At 64.8% G+C, this 18,106-nt stretch overlaps 1 protein-coding gene across 4 annotated transcripts; it reads right to left on the reverse strand.

Moving 5' to 3' along the window:
- Positions 1-586: 586 nt before the first annotated feature.
- On the reverse strand, positions 587-16,138 carry SEZ6 (seizure related 6 homolog). Of its 4 annotated transcripts, none has more exons than XM_040616461.1 (17): positions 15,967-16,137; positions 7,352-7,927; positions 7,146-7,279; positions 6,066-6,258; positions 5,547-5,732; positions 5,313-5,481; positions 4,715-4,881; positions 4,438-4,632; positions 3,870-4,008; positions 3,578-3,774; positions 3,307-3,501; positions 3,032-3,223; positions 2,753-2,950; positions 2,617-2,655; positions 2,384-2,504; positions 2,199-2,301; positions 587-1,404 (listed from the first exon to the last, which is right to left on the reverse strand). In XM_040616461.1, exons 1-17 carry the CDS (start codon positions 16,031-16,033, stop codon positions 1,375-1,377), a joined length of 2,901 nt encoding a protein of 966 aa, XP_040472395.1. In that variant the 5' UTR covers positions 16,034-16,137; the 3' UTR covers positions 587-1,374. The 4 variants fall into 4 exon arrangements, with proteins under 4 accessions (XP_040472395.1, XP_040472388.1, XP_040472379.1 ...); XM_040616454.1 differs by having other exon boundaries at positions 587-1,420; XM_040616445.1 differs by lacking the exon at positions 587-1,404 and adding an exon at positions 1,427-2,047 and having other exon boundaries at positions 7,358-7,927; positions 15,967-16,138.
- Between the last annotated feature and the right edge of the window lie 1,968 nt (positions 16,139-18,106).

Genomic DNA, 18,106 nt, shown 5'->3' on the forward strand with positions numbered 1-18,106 from the left:
GCGCCCCGCCGCCGGCACACACACACACACACCGCCCCCCCCCCGCGCACGCTCCCCACGGCGCGCAGGCGCGGCCCCGCGCCGCCTCGCGCTCGCGGCCCTGGCGCGGCGGGGAGGGGAGGGGGGGGGAGGGGGCGGGCGCAGCCGGCGATACCGCGCAGGCGCGGCTAGCCCCGCCCTCCCCGCTCCCGCCTGGCCCCGCCCCTTTCCCGCGCAGGCGCGCCGGGGCGCGAGAGGGGCGAGGCGAAGGAGGGCGGCGCGCAGGCGCGTGGCTGCCGTCACGTTCCGGGGCCGCGGGAGGCCGGTGGGGGGGGAAGCGCGGGCGCTGGTGACGTCACCACGCAGGGCGGGGCGGTGAGGCCCGCCCGCCGGCAGGGGGCGCGCGGCGAGCGGTGCGCCGGGGCGGGGGGGGTCCTGCTCGTGACGTCACCTCCGCGGAGGCCACGCCTCTTAAAGCGGTACTGCCCCCCGCGGGAGGGGGGAATGGCACAGGGGTGCTGTTGGGGGGCTCCACGGCCACCGGGGGCGGGGGCAGCGCACCCCTCTCCGGGCTGCCCCGCCCTGCTGAGGAAGACACCACCGCTTCTTCTAAAACACCAGTTTTTATTAATGAAACAACCAAAAGATGGAGGGGGGTGCCCGCTCCAGGCCGGGGGGGGGGCGGCTGGGGCCGGGACCGGGCCCATCAGCCCGGGCGGGGGGCAGAGCCATGCCCGCTGCCGCCCGCCGTCACCCCGAGCTGGCACCCTGCTGGGGCACCGGGCCGGTGGCCGGGGGGGGGGCACCCCAGGGAGGGTGAAGCAAGCCGGGGGGGGCCGGGGGCGCACAGCATGCTCGGGGCACGGGGGGGACACACGTGCCTGCGTGGCAGCAGTGGGAGACACGGGGGTGCGGGGGGGCAGACCCTGTGCTGGGGGTGGGTGAAGGGTAGGGGGCACCCCCATAGCCACACAAGGACACCCCCCCCCAAGGGGGCTTTGCAGGGTATCCCGCTGCCCCCTCCCCGCTGCAGCCCCGGGGAGCCCTGTCCTCAGCTGGGGGTCCCCACAGCCCCGCTCCCCCTGCCTGGGTCCCCACCTCCGTCACGGGGCCAGGGGGCAGGATGAGGCCTGGGGACCCCCGACGGCTCAGCACCCCAGGAGTCCAGGGCAGGGGGGCAGCGGGGCTCAGACCGACCCCACCGGGGTCCAGGTGGGTTAGGGGTGGCGGGGGGGTGGCTGGTGCCCGGGTTGCTCCCACCGAGCGCTTGGTTTGAACCTCCCTGGGAGAGGTGGGCCCGGGCCGTGGCGGGGGGCCGGCGGGCACGGGGGTGCCGGTGGGCCCGGGGAGGCCCGGGTGGGGTGGCTGCAGCGCCCAGCTCCACGCTGCCCACGCCTAGATGGACACCTCATACTCCCTCGTGTCCTGCAAAGAAAACAGACTGCGAGGGGTTGGACACTCGGCGGTGCCACGGGGTGCCTGGGACAGGGACCGGGCATCTCCCACCCCACAGGGCCCTGGGCCCATGTGTGGTCCTTGGGTGGGTGTCCCACCCCATGTGTGGTCCCTTGGTGGGTGTCCTGCCCCATGTGTGGTCCCTGGATGGGTGTTGCAGATGGTGAGTGGTCCCTGGATGGTTGTCCATCCTGTGAACAGTCCCTGAATGGATATTCCACCCCATGCGTGGTCCCTAGATGGCTGTCCCAGCTGATGTTGTGGTCCCTGGATAAATGTCGTATCCTGTGTGTGGCCCCTGGATGCATGTCCTATATAATGCATCGTTCCTAGGATGGATGCCCCAGCTGATGTGTGGTCTCTGGATGCGTGTCCCATCCTGTGTGTGGTCCCTGGATGGATGTCCCATCCCATGTGTGGTCTCTGGTTGCATGTCTCATCCTGTGTGTGATGTGGCCCCTGCGTGGATGTCCCATCCCACAAACGGTCCCTGGATGGATGTCCCATCCCATGTGCAATCTCTGGTTGCATGTTCCATCCTGTGCGTGCTCCCTGGATGGATGTCCATCATGTGAGTGGTCTCTGGATGGGTATTCCATCCCATGTGTGGTCCCTGGATGGATGTCCTAGCTAATGCATGGTCCTGGGGATGCGCAACCCCATCCCACACATGTCCCACCCCATGTGCAGCCCCTGGCCCACATGGCCTGTGCCACGCAGGGTCCCTGGGCCACAGCTGGGGGGGCACAGTGGCCAGTACTTACTCCTGTCTCGTAGGTGGGGTTGTCGAATGCCGACTCCACGGTGATATGGTCATAGGGGTGGGAGCCAGCGAGGGGCAGCTGCAGGGCTGGCTTCCCCTGGAGCCTGTGGGGAGAGGGCAGTTGGGGCGGGAAGCTGGGGGTCCGTGGGGACCCTGTGAGGTGATGGGGGTCACTCAGCCACTCACTTGGAGAAGTAGAGGTAAATGCCTCCGATGAGCAGGGCCACCACCAGTATGGGCAGGAAGACAGCGATGGCGACGTTGGTGCCCTCCAGCCCCGTCCCCGAGGGCACGGCCTTGGCCACAGCTACCCGGGACAGTTGGGGGCTCACTGAGGGGTCACCCCACATGGGCTGCACCCCTGGGTGCCCACCGGCACCCCAGCACCCCAGGTCGCCCCTGCAAACCCTTGCCCTTACCATCCAGGTTGCGGTTGCTGTAAAACTCATCGTAGGAAGCTGGAAGGGGGTGGAAGAAAGAAGCCGGCATCAGCAGTGAGAAGTGGGGTGTCGAGCAGTGCTGGTGGGGTGCTGGGGTGGGGGGGGATCCTCTCACCCGCCTTGCAGATAGGAGGTGAGCCGCTCCAGCGCGAGGGGTGCCCGGGCAGGCAGCGCAGGCTGCCCTCGCCCAGCAGTGCCCGGCCAGCAGTGCAGGAGAAGCGCAAGGTGGCTCCGGCCGGGTACAGCCGCCACTCGGGGCTCTGCCGCCCGCCCGCCGGCACGCCGGGGTTGTGGCAGGGCTCGTAGGTCTCCGCTGCAGGTCGAGGGAACGGTGGCATCAGCACCCACCACTGGCTTTTAGGGGGACATGCCTGGGAAGGGGTACCTGACTCACGGATGCACTTGGGGAGACGGTCACTCCACTTGGGTCCCCCCGCAGCGCGGTCGTGGCAGGTGAGGGTCCCAGCACCCGCCAGGATGTAGCCCTTGTCGCAGACATACTGCACAGTGGCTCCCACTGGGAATTTAGGGCTGGAGACCACCCTGCGGCTGTGCTCAGCATCCCCGGGGTCCCGGCAGGAGGTCACTGTGGGTGGGAGGGACCGGTGGTGATGGTGGCTGCTGGGGACATGCCGCAGGGCAGGGGGATTGCCAGCGGGCACCACTCACCCCGCTCGCAGGTGGGCAGGTCACCGCTCCACGTCAGGTCCCAGTGGCACATCAGGAGGTCGGTGCCAGCCAGTTGGAAGCCAGGGTAGCAATGGTAGGTGACCACGGTGCCATGGAGCAGCTCCGGCTGCGAGGATGTCTTCCAGCCGTTGGCAATGTCTGGCAGCTCAGGGCAGGTGTCGTTACGGGGGACCTCTGTGGGGATGGTGGTGTGAGCAGGGTGGCAGAGACACCGGGGACACCAATGATGCCATCCCACCGTGGGGCTCACCGGAGAAATGGATGACAAAGCCCTGCTGGTAGCCAAAGGCACCGGTGCCAGGGTCAGACTGGAACTGGACGGTGACATCGGCAGTGGAGGCGTAGAGCTTGAAACGGCCGCGGGTGCCCGTGTACTGGCCCAGGATGCGGGCTGTCAGGTCGTCCCCATCGTAGAAGGTCAGCACGTCCCCCATCCCCAGCCGCAGCCTGGGGCAGCGGGGCCGTGAGGATGTTGGTTGCGTGCCCCCCCCCCCCCCCCCCATTCCCCTGTCCCCATCCCCCGTGGCTGTCCCCGCACTCACACGCGGACATCCAGCATGATGCGCTTGTCCTCCTCCACGTGCAGCCCCCAGATGCAGTCCTGGCCCTTGCCGTATGCCTCTGGCCAGTTGGGTGACAGCACCACACCGGCCGTGTCCGTCAGCTCCCCACTGCACACCGCTGCGGATGCACGCCGGGCTTGGCATCGCCGTGGGGGCACCCGGCACAGCACCCACCACCCAGTGCCCAGCACCCACTGCAGCCCCCAGCTTCAGTGCCCTCCCCTCCACTGACTCCAGCTCAAACACACACCGTGGCATGGTGGCTCCAGCATCCATTGTAGCCCATCCCTGTCTCCAACACTCACAGCAACCCCCAGCTCCAGCACCCACTTCAGCATCCCAACTCCATCCAACCCCTGTTGGCTCCAGCTCCCACCATGTCCCCTGGCTCCAGCACGCACCATGGCACAGTGGCTCCAACATCCTTCATGCCCCATCCCCAGCACCCACAGCAACACCCAGCTCCAGCACCCACAGCACCCCCCAGCTCTGGCACCTACTGAACCCCCAGCTCCAGCCCTCCCGGCCCCCCAGTCCTGGTGCCCACCGCGACACGCTGGCTCCGTCTCGTTCCACTGTGGGTCACTGGGGTCGACGCACTCGATGACGGTGGAGCCCTGCTCCAGCGTGTAGCCAGGGTCGCAGCTGAACTCCACTGTGGTGCCCACGGGGTACCGGGGGTCGCTGGCCGTGAAGTTCCCATACTTGACAAAGGGCTCGTAGCAATGTCCCTGCTCAAAGGCTGCGGGCACAGGGGCGAAGGTCTGCAGGGGCCAGGCGGGCATGGGGCTGCCTGGGTGCCCCCCTACGCCCCGGCCCCATACCCTCATAGCGCAGTGCCATGCCTGCAGCGGCCCCGCTGCTGTCGGTGGTGAGCTCCACAAAGAAGTGGCGCCCGGTGCTGAGCAGCCCCTCAATGGGCAGGTACTCCACCTCGTAGGAGTCGTACACCGGCGGTGCCTCCACGTTGTTGCCGTTGCGGATAATGAGCCTGCCAATGCATAGCAGGGGCAGGGTGCTGTGCTGGCCATGGCCAACAGCACCCATCCTTGGGCATGGATGGTAGCACCCAGCCTCAGCCATGGCCAACAGCACCCATCCTTGGGCATAACAAATGGCACCCATCCTTGGGCATGATGAATGGCACCCACCCTTGGGCTTGGCCAATGGTATGTTCTTTGAACATGGCCAACAGCACCTATCCTTGACCATAGCCAATGGCCAACAGTGCTCACACTTGGGCATGGCCAATGGCTCCCATCCTTGAACATGGCCAACAGCACCTATACTTGAATATGACCCATGGCACCCATCCATAGGCAAGGCCAACGGCACCCATCCTTGAACACAGCCCTGTGTCCGGTCTGGGGCTGCCCCAGGGTGCACCCACCCCCTCAATCCTGCCCCGCCATGGGGCCAAACCTGTCATCATCCTCTGCCAGCGAGACCTTCTCGAAGTGGAGGTGCAGGCGGTGGCTGGCAGGCGCCTCCAGCAGCCAGTGGCATGTCAGGTTGTTGCTGTAGTTCCCAGGGAAGCCGGGCGAGACGATGCGTCCCACCGTGGCATTCCGGACCACCCCGCCACACGCCGCTGTGGGAGAGGGACCATCAGCAGCTGGCCATGCCGTGCCACATCCTCCCGGTGCCGGTGCTTACCGAGGCAGAGGGGCTCACGGGCGCTCCAGAAGGGCCGGGTGGCATTGCGGCAGGTGAGCCGGTGGGCACCTTGCAGCTGGTAGCCGGCAGTGCAGCGGAAGCGGGCATCCCCGCCGGGGTGCAGGCTGCTGACAGAGACCTCCCCGAAAGCCGGCCGTGCCGGGAAGGGGCAGCTCAGCAGGTAGGCTGGGGGCAGGTGGTGGTGTTACCGGGGGCAGACAGGGAACCAGACCCCCCACCAGGACCCCAGCCCACCCCTCACCCAGAACCTGCCTCCCCAGCCCCCTGGGTGCTGCAGGGCTGGGTGACGCGGTGCTGATGGCTGCCAGTAATGATGCTAAATGAGCCCATGATTGCTCACACCAATTAGCTCTCTGCTGATGTTCTCTGCCGGGTCTGTGCCCACTTAACTGGCCAGCGGCGTGGCCCCCATGCATGGCCACGCTGCAAATTAGCGCCGTGCTGGGAGCCCTGGGGGGTACCAGGGGGTCCATGCCAGCGCTGGGTGCTGCCCCGTACCTTGGTAGTGGAAGCGGTAGGAGCCGGGGCTGGGGGGCCGGGGGCTCTGGAAGCGGAGGGTGAGGAGGTTGGCAGGGCTGCGGATGACCTGGCCCCGCAGCAGGAAGGACTCATTGGCCAGGAGGGTGGGCTCCAGGCCCCCCGCGCTCTCCACCGTCAGCGTCTCCCCCTCCACCAGGCTGATGTTGTGTACCTGCGGGGTATGGCCAGGTGTCACCGCCCCGGCACTGCCCTGGCACGCGGCTGGGAGCTGGCTCCCCGGCAGCTTGCCCACGGTCGATAGCGCACTGAAGCCTGTCTGCGCAGGACAGCGCCTTTCAAACGTGGTTACCAGCACCATAAATCATCCCGCCACGCCAGGAGCAGCAGGACCCAGCCGGTGGCTCCGCTGAAGTGTCACGGCACAGCCGGGCCCACGCCAACAACCCTGCCGCCAGCCAGGCGTGCGCCACAGCCCTCTGGAGCAATTTGCTATTAATGATGTTAATTAAGCAATGCTGTAGCGATGAGCAGCGGCACCAGTGAGCGCTGCTGTGTGAGCTGGAGGAGTGGGGGCTGACCACAGAGCCGGTGCTGCTGGCTCACCACCGGAGCCGTGCATGGCCCTGCGGTGGCTGAGGGGGTGGGCTGGGCAGTGGGGGAGGGAGGGGCACACGGCCATGTGCCACTGATGGGACCAGCACGTGGCCTCAGCACCGTAGGAGTGGCGCCAGCTGCTGTTCCTGGCAGATGGGTGCTGCGTTTTCCTGGCTCTGCCCCACCGCGTTGCACCCGCTGGCATTGCTTGCACCTCCGTTGGTGCTTCATTAATTATGTCCTGCGTCGCTGCTTCTGCTGTGGGTGCCAGCCATGGCAGCCGGGGGACACAGGGTATCCTGAGGCATCCCACCAGCCCATGCACCTGCATCCCTGCCCCAGGGCCTGAGGGCAGGTGATGCCCTGAGCCAGCTCTGCTGGCTTGGTGACATGGGGACAGTGACAAGGACAGGGACAAGACCGTGTGTTTGCTGCACCTCGCACAGCCCCACAGCTTCCCTGCGGGCACTTGGCACCCCGCTCCACACAGAGTCCCTGGCTCACCTTGAGCTCCACACCATAGCCAGGGTAGACGGTGACGGTGTAGGTACAGTCCAGGCTGCCATCGTAGGGGACACCGGCCAGCTCCGGGGACACCAGCCAGCCCTCAGGGCCTGCCAGCGTCCGGTTGCAGGGGACTGGTGACAGAGGAGATCCCAGCTCAGCCCTGTGTCACCCCAGCTCCCCCTAGCTCCCTGCCCAGCGCTCACCTGGACCCTGCAGTGTGGTGACGGTGGTGGTGGTGATGGTGGAGGTGGTGGTGGTCCCCTCCTCATCCCCGGGGACCATGGTGGTCCCAGCGCGGGGTCCCAGGGATGTGCTAGGGGTGGCAGGTGCCCGGCTGGAAGATGCAGGACCTGACTCCAGCACCCCGGCGGGGGACCATGAAGGGTCAGCACCTGGCACAGCCCCCCACGCCTCCCCCCACAGCCCCGGGCGCCCTGCCGGGGTGGTCAGCGGGTCAGTGGGGAAGGCAGCCCTGGGCAGGGCGGGGGTGCGTGGTGGGGGCTCGGGGGCTGGGGGGCCAGGGGCTGGCTCGAGGGCGCTGGCAGGCAGGAGGGGGCCAGGGCCAGCAGGCAGGAATGGTGCCTGGCCCAGGTAGTCCTTCTTCAGGAAGGCTTCGTGCAGCAGGTCCTCCAGCAGCGGGTGGTGGTTGAGGAGCTTCAGCGTGGGTGCTGTGCTCACGAAGCGAGCCTCCGCCTCCCGCTCCGCCGGTGTGGGCAGTGCCGTCGGCTCCCCCTCGGCCTCAGCGCTCTCCCCAGCCTTCCTTGCCAGCCCATTGAAGCCTGGGGGGAAGAGAGAGCATGGAGTGCTGGGGACCCATGGACCAATGCTGCATCATAGACTGATGCTGCACCAGGGCCTGATGCTTCATTCTGGACCGGCGATGCACCATGGGCGGATGCTGTATCGTTCACTGATGCAGCACTGGGGAACCGATGCTTCATCACACACCAATGCTGTGCCTGATGTGGCACCCAGGACCAGCCTCTGGACATGGACTGATGCTGTGCCAGGTACAGATGCAGCTCTGGGGACTGGTACCACACTGGGGAGCAATGCTGGTGCAGTGCCACAGACCTGTGCTGCGCTAGGGACTGATGCTGCACCGGAGTCCAACGCTTCACCATAGACCAACACTTCACCACAGGCCGGTGACGCCTTGAGGACTAATGCTTCCCTGCACAACAATACTGCACCAAAACCAGGGTGGCAAACAACTGCAGCGACCCCATGCAATGAGACCCTGCCACATCTCGCCCCAGGATACCCTTCACAGGGCAGCCCTGGCAATTAAGCCCTGGCTAATTAATGTACAGCTGCAGCTTGTGCCACATTAAGGGGTGCCCATCCCTCCCGTGATGCAGCCCTGGTGGCACCAGCCCTGGGGTTGGGTGTCCCTGGTCACAGCTTGTCCCTCTCTATAGAGGTGGCTGTCCCATGCCAAGGGTCCCCCGGGAGCCCACATCCCTGTGGTGCAGACATGCAGGTGATTGCCATGTCTGCCGTGACTGGCTGCACGGGGGGCACCACTGGAGCCTGAACATTGGGGCCCTGCTCCAGGCCACCAGTGCAATGAGTTCTGTGAGAGCTCAGCTTCTCTCCACCCACCCACCAGCCAGGTCATCCCCAGGCAATGCCAGTCTGCTGTGGGCCCCCTCCCCACTGATGCTCCACACCTCCAACTCGCAGCCCCAAGGCCCCCCCTCCCACCACAGCCCCGTGGCCCTCATGTGCATTAATCCCTGAGCAAATCCCTGCTGTGCCCAGCCCAGCCATTTACAGCCTTCAGATCTAAAAAGGAAAAAAAAAAATAATCAGCCCTAATGAGCCACCCAGCATCTCTTCCCACTGGATCCAGCACTGCGCAATCCTCTCTCCCGGGGGGCACAGCTCCCCAGCCCTGCTGTGCCACAGCAGGGGGGATGCCATGGTGGCAAGGATGCCATCGCAGCACCCAGCATCCCTCTGTGGCCTGATGCAAGATGTGAGGCCACAGCAGCGCGTGGGCATGTCTCACCACCGTGCACAGGCGCTGATGACATGATACTGCCAATTACCAGGTAATTATACCAATCCGTAGCAGGGCAGGGCCCCGCGAAGATTAATTACTCTGCGACTGCTGCTTTTAAGGGACTATTAAGAGACATTAACTTGGGTGAGCAGTGGTGGAGGGGAGCTGCTGGGTGCTGGCAGGCATCCCCAGCACCCCGCCACCCACCCTGTGTCCCCACCGCTTCCCTGCCATCCCGGGACAGTGATAATGCCCTGGGCACAGTGGCAAGGTGAGCAGGCAAGCACCTGGCCGCACCAACTCCGAAAGGTTCACTTGCCCCCCAGCAAGGCCAGAATTATTTTTTAATAGGATCCATTTATTAGAACATAAAAGTTAATGAGTTTATACTGAAGGGCGCCAAAATCTCTTTTAGGCTTTAATAGCAGATTAGTGCTCGGGGTTGGGCCCTGCGCTGCCGCAGCTGCAGCAAAGGCTGAAGCAGAGATGCCCACCCCAGCCCCCTGCACCTCCCTGCCCCTGGCATCTCGGCTGCTTGGGGTGCTGGGGAGCACAGCAGTCCCCGTCGGGGTTGCCAGGTGGAGTCAGACCCCACAGCAAGGCTCCTACAGCAGGTCCCATGTGGATGCTGTAGCACCCTGGGCTGGGTAGTACCTAGGCACTAGGCACTGCCCTGGGCTCTGCATGTTGTTCTGGGGACCACGGGATGCCCCTGGCACTGAGAGATGTTCTGGGTACTACGGGATGCTCCCAGTACCAGGGCATGCTCTGGGTACCACAGGATCCCTCTGGCACTGGGGGATGCTCTGGGTACCGCAGGATCCCCCTGGCACTGGAAGATGCTCTGGGTACCACAAGATGCTCCCGGTGCCAAGGGATGCTCAAGGACTAGGGATGCTCTTGGCCCTTGGGGGTTGCAGGGTGCTCAGGGCACTGTGGGAAGGCAGTTGGGTGCCCAGATGTTGCCACCTGTGCCCAGATGTTGCCACCTACGCCCCTCAAGCACCACAGGTTTACAGCCTCCACCTACCACAGACATCTCTAAGCAGCTTATCTCCAGTGCTTCAGCTGTATCCCTCCCACGTCCCCAGGGTCATCAAGGGTTGGTGACAGGGAACTCTGCTACCCAACACCCAGCCCTCCAGGCCCTGGCACCTAGCAGGGACCACCCAGGGCTCAGGGTGGGCACAGACCCCTGCAAAGGGACTTTCGAGTCCCCATTAGCTGGGTGCCTGTTGGGGCCCCTCAGCATGCGTGGCACGTGCTCACGGCCGCACTGGGCCAGGGTCCTAATCCTTCACATTGGTTTTGCTGGGCGGGAGTCTATTAATGGGAGCCAGGGAGATGCCGGAGACTAATCCGGCTGCGGCGTGTGGCTGGCCCCCCGGCAGGAATCAATGCCGCCTGCTGTCGCAAATAAATAAATAAGGCGGGACGCGGCTGCCCAGGGAGCACCGATCGATGCTGCCCACCGAGAAAGCAATAACAGCGCCCAGCTCGGTGGAGGTGATGGAGCAGGGCCCCCGGCTGCCCCGGGAGCATCGCAACCCCGTGGCACAGCAGTGCTCTGTGCCTCAGTTTCCCGTCTGGCCACAGCCTGGCCAGGCGGGAGGTGCAGGCTGCTGAGTCCCTGGTGCGTCGCAGGGACAGGGGTTGGGGCTCGCAGGAGTCCAGGTTTATTTTCCAATTTAAAATCCAATCTGGCTTTGCCCCCGCGGCCAGAGCCAGCAGCTGTGATGAATGAGCTGTCAGGCAGCCAGTGCCACACATGCCTATCCATGGCCCTCAGTGCCCCCAGCGCCCCCAGCCCCTGCAGCGGGTGCAGGAGGGGGGACGTGCCTGGTTGATGCCAGATCCCCATCTCTGTCCCCTGCGCAGGCAGGGAATGAGGGTGGGCACAGGCTGTGGGTGGGCAGGTGTAGGCAGTATGAGAGGACAGGCAGTGTCAGGATGCAGGCAGGCACGGGTGGGTGGTGTAAGAGTGCAGGCAGGGCAGGGTGGGCGCAGGCAGTGAGTGGGCAGGTAGGTGCGAGCAGAAGTGGGTGGGTGGGCGCAGGCAGGTGCACACAGACAGCGTGAGGGTGCAGGCAGGGGTGGGTGGGTGCAGGCAGGGCTGTGCAGCCTGCTCCCTGCGTCACCCAGCCGACACCACTGCCACGCAGCCAAATGGTGAGCCACACACCCCACTGGTACCAGCTGGCACCTCATTGCCACCTCTGCTGGCATCCACGTTCTGCCGCCCCATGGCCACCTCCACCCCAGCACCGCCAGCGAGCCCAGGAGCCCACGGCCAAGCTGAGGCTGCCAGAGCAGCTGGGGTGGGGGGCACCCAAGGGGCTGCCCCGGTGCCTGGGGACACTGCTGGCAAGTGCAGCCACCAACCCTGGCAGCGACCGGAGGAGCTCAGCTTTAATATTCATGGTGGCGCTGGCGGGGAAGCATTTGACCTTGTATGTTTTGCGATTCTCCTTGAATTGAACAGTCATTTACCCGCTGACACATGTCACATGTCACCGCAACCGGTTCCCTGGAGCATCACGGCAGCGGTGGCTGAGCCCCGGCTGACACACCAAACGCCAAGCCCCGAGCACCACCGACACCGCAGGGGCACGAGGGCAGAGCCCAGTGGGTGCTGGGCTGCCCATCCCTGGGATTTTCCTCCCTTCCCACCCAGTGGGTGCCGCGGGGTGCCAGCAGTGCCCCTGTCCCCTCCTCACCGCCCATGGCCCGTGTAATCCCACTTCCCCGGCTCTCCCTGCGGAGCTAATGCATTTGTACAGCAATTTCCCTGAGCGGCGGCGGTGATAAATTGCATGTCTGCTGCTATTTCGGACCCAAACGCTGGAGTCATGTGGTGCAGTGTCCCCCCTCCCTGTGCTGGCAGCTCCCAAATCAACCCCCACCACCACGACCTGCCTCAGGATCACCTGTGACAGAGCCCCCACTTCCAGGTAACACCCACTCTGTGCCACCCTGGGGTGCCCACAGCGAGGGTGCCAGCCCCCATGGGGGTCTGTGCCAGCTCTGGTCTCTACCACGAAGCAGCACAGCTCACCCCCCTGGCACACCCATGGTAGAAGAGGGGGTACCCAGCCCATGGGACACCTCTGGGTGCTGGGCGGGCCTGCCCAGGTTGGGGCAGGAGGCAGGCAGGGAGACAGGAGCCATGCTGCCCTCCCAGCTCCCCTTCCCTCCGCCCGCTGCCGGTGACAGTAATTGAAATCTGGTTGCGGGAGGCAAGCGAGAGCTGCTTGTCGGGCTCTGTGTTGGGCTGCTCAGCCATGTCATCCTCCCCGCAGACACCATTCCCTCCCAGTGGGTGGGAAGCAAGGAGCATCACTGTCTGCTCCCACCACAGCCAGCATCCCACCTGCCCCCAGCACCTGCCTTTGCTCCCCTGGGAATTCAATGTGAGCATCCCCTCGCCAACAACCCCCACACCCTGCCCTGTCACTGCTCTTCGTGTAGGACGAACCATCCAGTTCTGGAAGGCACCAAGGGCTGATGCTACAGCCACATCCCACCGCCTGTTGCCATCCCCCATGGCAGCTGGGGACCACTGGAACCTGTTCTGCCTGGGCATCGCCCCCACACATCGCCCAGCGCCGACTGAACTGGCATTTCAAGCACCTCTCTCTATTTTCGCAGGGTCACAGCAGCGCTATTGTGGCTGATTAATATTTGATCCCTTCAGCACAGCTCGTTACTGCATTTAAATTATATATGTAATAATCCCTGCTGGCATGGTGAACATGCAGGCTGGCTCCTGCCACTTCTCCCACAGGCTGAGGATCAAGCGCATCCCCAACCTCATCCAGGGGGACCCTCCGACACCTCGGATGACATGACGAGTGGTGCTGGGTCTTAGTGCAGGGCAAGCCAGGCAGATGGAAACACCCCAGCTGCCTCCGGCAGGCCCAGACAGCCCCTTTGCCCACCCAAGGATGCCTGTGGCAGGAGAGGTGCTGGTGCCCTGGTTGGCCCTGTCTCCCTGGCAGCTGGAGGAAGGGATGCTGCCGGAGGAAGGGGTGCTGCCGTTCCCGAGCTGCTGCCTACAACTGGAGGGAATCCATTACCTCCCTGGTTATAGGCAGCTTTCAAAGGCAATCTTTCAATTGTGCACATTTAAAGAATTGATTGGAGGTGAAATTATCCTCTCCCGCCAGAGCCGCTGGAGACACAACTTCATCGGCCTCCCCTGGGGCCTGCCTGTGCTTGTGGGGGGCCTGGCAGCCCGGGGGCAGCCCCCACCCCGGCACAGGGCTGCACACAGGGAGACACAGCCCTGGGGAGCCCCGTGCCAGTCTGGGGGTCCAACCACCAGCATGGGGCAGGTGCCCCCCCACTGCTCCACACCATGCCTGGGGGTGCCCTTGTTGGGCTCTTGCCCAGGCTCCTTTGCACCCCATTTCCCCCCTGTGTTCCTGCTGCTCTGGCTCTGCCTGGTGGCTGCACAAAGCCTGGGGCTGGTGGCCCTGCCCAGCACAACACCGCACGCCAAATTGGTCCCCACTGACACTAAACGGCAGCCAGTTCTGCAGTGACCAGGGGGACGGTGGGGGCAGTGGCCCAGCCTGCGCCCTGCATCCCCACAGGGCAGCCCTGCCCTCCCATCCTCTAGCTTAAGAGCATTATCCAGATAATCCTGGCCTGGCGGCACGGCAGCGTGGCGGTGATGAACTCCTCCGAGGCACGCAGGGGATGAGCACACATGCCATTAATTACTGTAACAGATGCCTGCTTCCTTCCTCAGCCCCTGCTCGCAGAGAGACCCTGAGCAGCACCCACATCCCCAGAGATGTCATGTCCCCAAGATGCACCGTCCCCCATGGGCACGGTGCAGCCAGCTGATGCTGGATGGTGTGGCGCTGCTTACGGGGGCACCACCAGACCCTGTGCTCCCTGCCACAGCACACACTGCTCCCAGCTACCTCAGGCTGCCACGACCCCAAATTACAAGGAGCTGCCTTCAGCCTGGCAAAGGTGATCCCCCACAAAAAGCCAGGCCTGCCATGACTTTGGGGAGCTGGGGAGAGGGGGTATGGTGCGTGGAGCCATGCCCAGCACCGTCCCCCTCAGTTGCACCAGTACCGTGGGGTCCAGGCCCTGCTTTCTGCTGGGACAAACCCACCCCTGTGCGCATCGGGGGCTGGTGCAGCCCCGTGGCTGGGACAGACCTGCAGGTCACCACACAGGGTGGCAGGAGAGACAGGATCAGCCCTGCACTGCCACCACCCAGGGGCATTGCCAATCCCCTCAGCCTGGGTGAGGGTTCCAAGACCCTCATGCCCATGTCCCCCCAGACCCATGACACATCCCTACCATGCACAGGCCCATTGATGCCAAGTCAAGGCCATGGTGACACTGTTACATGAAAATGGGGGTGCTGGGCTGGGAGCCCTACCTGATGGGGGACCAGGAGTGGGTGGGTGAGCCATGGACAGCTCTCAGCACATGGGGGGGACAGGGTGGATGGGACCCCACAGCTCCCAGCCCTGGGAAGAGCTTGGCACCTGCCAGGGCATCCCTACCTCTAACACTCTGGGAAATACACATGCAGAGTTTAATTAACTTTATTGATATTCAGAAATTAGGGGACTGACTAGAGGTAATTGCTCATTAGAAATCATTAAACTGACAACGGTAAGCACCAGCCTCCCTTGGGGGAAGCCTGCCCTGCCCAGGGCCTTGCTCCCAGAACAGGGACCCTCCCCCCCCCCTCCAGCCTCAACACCCCTTGGCAGGGCAGGAGATGGGGGTGCCATGGTCTTGCCCCACTTGCTGCCCTGCAGAGAGTCTCCCTATAGACCCCTCCCAAACAAGAGGGCTGTGGCAGCAGCCCCAGGCGGCAGAACGAGACAGGAATAGCAGCGGGCACAGGGCCACGGCGCCTGTCCCCGGCTGGGCTCGGCTGCCAGATGGGGAGTTTATGTAACTCCCTGCACGGCTGCTGCCTGCAGCTTGGCTGCGCCGAGCGGGCAGCCTGCGTCCCGCTGCCCGCATCCCGCTGGAGCCAGCGGGGCCGCAGCCCTGCCCACCCCTCGCCCTGGGCATGCTGCCCACCATTGTCATGGCTGCGATGGATTGGGGTGCCCCAAACCCCGGCAGGTTCCCCATCCTGGTTTTTGGGGCAGCAGAGCAGCAAGGCGTCGAGGCAGCCCATGCCCCATGGGTGGCAGAGCTAAGGAGCTGAGCTGGGTGTTGGCTGCTCTCCTTGGGAAGGACCAACACCCACCGCCCCCGTATCTCCTCCACACCCTCCCCGGAGCCGGGGGGCTCACCCCAAGCCAGCCAGCGCAGGGGGGAAGAGCCCAATGCCCCCACCTCCGCGGGGGGGACCACACCAAGACACTGGCTCGCAGCCCACCACCAGCCATAGCCAGCCGGGGGTGGCTCCAAGGGCTCGGCGGCCGGGGCAGCGGGTCCCATCGGGCGACGCCGTGCCTGCCCAGCCCCCGGTGCAGCAGTACCCCCCGCCCCCAGCGCCGGTAATACCGGCAGAGGGGCTGTCACCGGAGCCCGCCGGGGGCGGCGTTGCACCAGCCCGGCTGCAAACCGCTCTGCGCGCCCCCGGCAGCTCCCGCTCCTCGCGCCACTAGGGCGGGGGGAGGGGGGGTAACGGGGAAGGGGGCGCGATTCTCGCTTCACCGGGGGGGATGCCCCCGCCGCACCGGGGGCGAGCGCAAGTTGGCAAAGTTTGGCGGCGACGAAGCGGGGTTGGGGCTAGCGGTACCGAGGGTGGTTGGTGTGTATGTGCGGGGGGGTGGGGTGGGGGGTGACCGGGGGTGTCGGCGCGGGGCCGGCGCTTACCGTGGGCCGGTGCGCGGAGCAGCGCGGCGAGGAGCGGCAGCAGCAGGGCGGGCGGCGGCGAGCCCATGGCCGGCGGCGGTCAGCACCGCGGACAGCTCCGCTGCGGGCACGGCCGCGCCGCAACGCTCCGAGTGCGGCGCCCGCCAATCCCGGGGCCGGGGGGGCCCTCCCCGCCGTAATGCTCCGAGCGCGGCGCCCGCCAATCCCGCGGCCGGGAAGGGGGCTCCTCCCTGTCACTCCCCCCCCCCCGCAACTACACGGCGCCGTAACTCTCCGAGTGCGGCGCCGGAAAATGCTGAGAGTTGAAGGCTGGGGGAGGGGGGAATCTCCGGTCCACCGCCAACACCGGCAACCTTGCGCGCCGGGGAGCCACCGAGAGCGGTGGGAAAGCTCCCCAGCGCCCATCCCATCATATCCTGCTACTCCCCCCCCCCCATGCTGCACCCTCCAGGACACTCGCCCCAGCCACACACAGCCCCCAGCGCCAGGGACCACCCTGCTGCCCTTTCCCATCCCTAAATACCCCCATGGGGGCTGGGCTGATCATCCCCCAAGCAGGGAAACCTGGGCCTGGGGCAGCGCCCGCAGCTGGGCACGGCACAGAGGGGGGCCCTTAGGCGAGGGGCTGAGACCCACCCTGCAGCCCCCCAGCTCGGGGTCCAGCTCCTGGGGAAGGGCTGGGTGGTGGGGGCAGCCAGCCCTGCAGCAGGCAGATGGCATTGGCACCAGCACCGAGCAGCTCTGTGCTGGCTGCCAGACGGCTCTTGAGTGTGTTAAAAATAAAAGAAAAATAATAAAAAAACCCCAACCAGCTCTTTGTTTAATAACCCCCTCCCCGTCTCCGCGAAAGCCCAGATGGCTTCGCCTCTCCGTGTCGATGCCGTGCGCGGCACAGATCCCCCGCAGCCCGGCCAGCCCTGGCTGCAAACACGGCCCACGCAACCATCACTGGGTGGGTTTTTATTTTTAATCCCAGGCCCTGCTTTGCCGACACACACCGCTCCTGCCACGGAGAACAGCAAACCATGTGCTGCATGGCTTGGCACAGGGAGAAGAGACCAGTGGCCAGCCCCATGGCATGGTCCGTGCCCCACCAGCCCCACAGCTGTGGTGGGGGGTGGGCAGTGATGCTGTGGTCCTTCTCGCCCCGGCGGGCTGTGGCGGGGGCAGGGGGCAGCTGGTGCTCCCGCAAAGCAGTTTGAGTGTTAAACCCAAAACTTTGATCTGCCGGTAGCTTCATCAATGTTTAATGCACCAAAGCCCTGGCAGGGTTTAGAAGATGAGCATTTTGAGGCCAAATTGAAGTTTCTAATATTATGATATTAAAACAATTTTAATCCACCTGACGCTTCCCCAGGCACGTACCTGGACTGCTAATGAGGGGCTGCCTTTGGTGGCTGTTGGTTTTGTCACAAAGCAAACAAGCCCTTTGCAGATGCCTTCAAATCATGAGAGATGGTGAGGGCCAGGGAGGTAAACGGGGACGAGCCCAGCCAGAGCTGGCACGCTGCAGCCAGGTGGGGAGGGTGCCCTGCTCCCCACAGCCACGCAGCTTCAGCTCCCCGGGGAGCAATGCTGCTCCCTAATTCTTTTGTAAGTGCTGATTTACAGTTGCTGGAGTATGAGGCCGATGCAGCCTGGCATGAAGCGCTTGTACAGCTGATGATGGGCTTTTGGAAACTTCAGCTGCCAACCCAGTGTGCAGTGGGTGCAGCGGGTGCAATGGGTGCAGCGGGTGCAGCAGGTGCAATGGGTGCAATGGGTGTAGTGGGTGCAATGGGTGCAATAGATGCAGAGGGTGCAGTGGGTGCAAGTAGGTGCAGCGGGTGCAATGGGTACAGCGGGTGCAGTGGGTGCAATGGGTGCAGTAGGTGCAGCAGGTGCAATGGGTACAGCAGATGCAGTGGGTGCAACAAGCAAACAAGCTCAGCTTGCTGCTTGCTGAGCTCTGCCCAGCCTTGGCCAAAGCTCCTCATTCCCAGTTTCTCCAGCCCCACATGGATGTGAGCCAGGGTGGCTCCCACAGCCTGTGCCAGGCTGTTCCCCAAACCCCCGTCACCCCCCGGTGCCAACCCTGAGCGCTCTCATCCATCGCCCAGCCCACACAGGGAATACTTCATTTTTACTGTGCTCTCGGCAC

The sequence above is a fragment of the Falco naumanni genome, chromosome 1 (assembly GCF_017639655.2).
Source record: "Falco naumanni isolate bFalNau1 chromosome 1, bFalNau1.pat, whole genome shotgun sequence".
Lineage (NCBI taxonomy): Eukaryota > Metazoa > Chordata > Aves > Falconiformes > Falconidae > Falco > Falco naumanni.

Excerpts from the sequence above, each read along its gene's own strand:
- SEZ6 (XM_040616435.1), bottom strand. The coding sequence starts at position 16,033 with ATGGGCTCGCCGCCGCCCGCCCTGCTGCTGCCGCTCCTCGCCGCGCTG. Across the intron at positions 7,928-15,966 it reads GCTCCGCGCACCGGCCCACG|GCTTCAATGGGCTGGCAAGG; the intron begins GTAAGCGCCGGC and ends TCTTCCCCCCAG. Across the intron at positions 3,775-3,869 it reads ATCATGCTGGATGTCCGCGT|GCTGCGGCTGGGGATGGGGG; the intron begins GTGAGTGCGGGG and ends CCGCTGCCCCAG.